Below are 3608 nucleotides of genomic sequence, written 5' to 3'. Positions count from 1 at the left end.
TGTGAGTGGGTGTTGTAAAAAAATATTTCGGGGCAGCGAATTATATATTTTTTACCAACTTTTAATGTGTAATTAAAAAAACATGTTAACAATTTCTAACTGGATGTGCCCACGAGATTACTACTTAGGGAATTCATAAAAATATGTGCACTATATTGTTTACAGAGCAATGCAAGATAATTGCATGCACAGGTTTGGATCGTGTGTGGGTGTGCTCTATGTGTAGGTGTAAAGTGTAGTGCAAATAAACAACGCGGTTTTTACCTTAAATTAATTACATATGTTCCAATTTTAGTTTTTCATCAATGTATTTAATTTGTATGTTTATAATAATAATAAAAAATGGAATGTAGTTCTCAATACGGACAGATTTCCAACTTCCACGTCGTAACTTAACATCGCTACTGACGTTAAGTCTGCCTTATACTGGTAGGAACCTTCTGGTTACACCAGCCCACAGGGGATTATTGTGTCCGTCCGTCGTGCAGGGAGGGGCTGGGTGGGGAGGGAGGGGCCGGGTGGGGAGGGGAGGGTGGGGCTGGGCGGGGGGTGGGCGGGGTGGGGAGGGGCTGGTGCCCTTATAAAACTCAACGTTTAACCTACTCACGCCGGCTTGTGCCCGCCCTCACAGTCGGGCATATTTGCGGAATACACCACGCCGCCGTTGACCCTGGCCATTGACCGAGCAACCCAACGTTCCTACCAGCTCCCTCCGCAGGAATGTGTTAAACAGTAAATATGGAGTATGTATGTTGGACTTCTTTCGCACCGTACATAGCCAGCCATGCTAATTGAAGGTGTGGGGTAACATGTTTGGTAAAAGCCCTCTTTCAGAGCACAGAAACAGGTAACTACTGAATGTTTATGGTCTTAGGTGATGTTCTGTTACAGGCAGTAATACATGACAGTGGTTTGGTTATTTTTATTTGATCTATGCTTATATATCGCAACTGTTGCAATCTGTTTAATCAGTTTTTTTTTTATCACCGATTATATCCCAGTTCTGTTATAGAAGTTGTCAGCATAAGTACAAATATCCTCACCGATCTCTTAAAGTCTCGCACACCATCACACACCATGTCAGGGATTGCTTCTGGAAGATCACACACGTTTGATTGTGTCACCTGGCAGGGCAATGCAATTGCATCCTTGAGCAAACTCTGCAAGGTTCAAAGAAGAAAGGTCGCAGCGACAGTGTCATGAAGACAGATATTGAGCGAGACACTTGAGACGTGGGAAGAGACAGTTTCGGGCACGGAGAAACAGACGCCAAGAGATATGGAGCCAGATAGGCACAGCATTGGAGGCCTTTTAAGGAGTGGGGCCCACCTCCCCCTTCTGTCCAATTGCCAACTATTGAGTACAACGTTCAGAGTTATTTATAGTCCCAGACTGCGTACTTCATAATCAGCCCTGCTTCAACAAGTCCCACTGAGCGGCAGGGCACAGACACGTCCCCCTTCACCTGCGGGACAGTGGATCGGCCTTCGCATCACGTCTCCTGTGACTACCTGGCACCTCGAGACATATTGCATGGGAGGCGCGGGATAAATAATAGTAATAAATGCTGATGATGAGTATCCAAGCGGAGCTTCGGCTCTGCTCAGGGCAGTGGGTGATCAAACCAACGTAACTGAATTCGGAGCTCTGTTTGAATCCCGGTCAATTAACCAACAGATCCCCTGACACCATGCGCCTTCTGGCCGTTGGTCCGGGGCTCACGTGGAGGATCTGTCTGCCACCCAAGCATCGTCTCGTTATCTGAAGCCCTCTCCGCCGAGCGGGGCGTTGTGCTCCGTGAGCCGGTGTCCCAGGTGTCCCCCGTGCCCCCATTGGGAGCACCGAGCCTTGGGTCTGCCGGGTGACGGTGGCCGAGGAGGAGGTTCGTCGGGCACGAGTGCTCCCACGCGGTCGCCGCTCAGCACCTGCAGGGCCGGGCAGACGGCACGGATGTGCGCCAGGCCTGCCGGGGTGACGTTGCGGCACCAGTCGGCGCGCACGTGGGTCAGCCCCGGGGCGAGGCGCCCGGCTTCCTCGAGAGCGGCGTCCGTGAGCGAGCGGCAGTTGTGCAGGGAGAGCGAGCGCAGTCGGGGGCAGCGGCGCAGCAGCGAGCCAAGCTGCTCGTCCGTCACGTGGGCGCACCCCGCCAGGGACAGCCGCTCCAGGTTTGGGCACCTGATGGACGCAGGCCCGACAATACCAGATCCATTGGCTGAACCCTTTAAGGAAGATGCAACCCAACAAAATAATTACTCTAGCTCTTATATTTTTTTGAAATACGTTTATATATTTTCCCAAAAATGTATCCCAATTGTGCTGTTAAGTCATATTATGAGTTGGAGTATCCATTTGCATCTCTCCCAGAGAAGTGGAAACCTTTATGTTTGGAAATGGTTCACTGCCGTGGGGAAATAGCATACGGATTAGTGGCAATGACAGTTTGGCTTTTCGGTTTTGATTGATAGATTTTATCCCTATTTTTCTCTACGCAATTATATTACATGATAATAGTTTCCCCCCTTTTTTCTGGCAACAAAACTGGTGTTAAGATGTTAAAACACCAAAATGAAACCTTTTACAAGCCATCATATCTGCATTCACCGCAATGCTTGTGGTCAGAATGCAAACATTACAATTGTGCTCGTGGCATTATAATTACATTCTACTGGGAACTCTCCCAACGAGCAGTGGTTAGATACCAACCTCTGGAAGGTTAATTTGCAGAACCGATGCTGGGGGGATCAATAAATTGCCTGACTGCATTCGCATTTGTGCTACGGTGTGGTGAAGTGCGCGGGTGTGCTTGCCTCCGGCTGACTTGCAGCAAGAAGTCTCCCACCACCCTCTCATGCTGGCAGCACATGGCTCTCTGCAGCTCCGTCTGTCTCCACGGCTCAACGTTGCAAACCTTCACGCGGCTCGAATACCTGCGGGAAAGTGGCCACCATCAGCACAGCAGCCGCCCCCTACACCTGTTCATGTGTGTCGGCCTGCCTAGAAGCAGGGCACATAGTAGGAGCATCGAACAGTATAGGTCGGCCACACTCACACATAGCCAGCGAGAGAACTGCAGTTTTGGCCTGTGGTGTCCAAGTAATCCAGGTGTTTCTTAACCACATCTTAAAAATAATGGGAAGTCCGGACACTCCAAAGAGCCCAGCGACCCCATAGGTCCCAACGCAGTTGCGCCACATGCACACTCGGCAGCTACGCCACTCCACGTCCAGCCTCGGTAACGAACCAGCACACGTCCAACCGGCGAAGTGCAGACCCCAGCCGGTAGTCCCCACGGTTGAGCTCCACCAGGGAGCCAAAGCGCAGGTCTGTCCACAGGGCGGGGTCCTCGTACACGGAGCGCAGGCGCGTGCACGCGCGGGACAGGCTGGCGCGGTCCGCCCGGCCCAGGAACGAGAAGAGGTGCAGCAGGCACTCCTGGTTCAAGTGCAACAGGGTTGGGCGCTGCTCCATGCCGCGTGCCTGTAGTGAAGCCAGCATAGGTGGGCCAATGAGATAAACATGAAGATAGCCAGTGTGGGTGGAAGCTCGGTGGTTGAGGGGGCTAATCGAACAAAGACGGTCACCGCATCGCGTGCTTTCAAATTCGCTTC

General features: G+C 51.4%; 1 protein-coding gene across 1 annotated transcript; it reads right to left on the bottom strand.

Moving 5' to 3' along the window:
• Positions 1 to 1755: 1755 nt before the first annotated feature.
• Positions 1756 to 3468, bottom strand: FBXL22 (F-box and leucine rich repeat protein 22). Its single transcript, XM_078877189.1, has 3 exons — positions 3242 to 3468; positions 2808 to 2927; positions 1756 to 2175 (listed from the first exon to the last, which is right to left on the bottom strand). The coding sequence occupies exons 1-3, from the start codon at positions 3466 to 3468 to the stop codon at positions 1758 to 1760; spliced, it is 765 nt and encodes a 254-aa protein (XP_078733315.1). The 3' UTR covers positions 1756 to 1757.
• Positions 3469 to 3608: the final 140 nt, after the last annotated feature.

The sequence above is a fragment of the Lampetra fluviatilis genome, chromosome 47 (assembly GCF_964198595.1).
Source record: "Lampetra fluviatilis chromosome 47, kcLamFluv1.1, whole genome shotgun sequence".
NCBI classification, from domain to species: domain Eukaryota; kingdom Metazoa; phylum Chordata; class Hyperoartia; order Petromyzontiformes; family Petromyzontidae; genus Lampetra; species Lampetra fluviatilis.
This window is presented reverse-complemented; position numbering and strand designations above follow the sequence as displayed.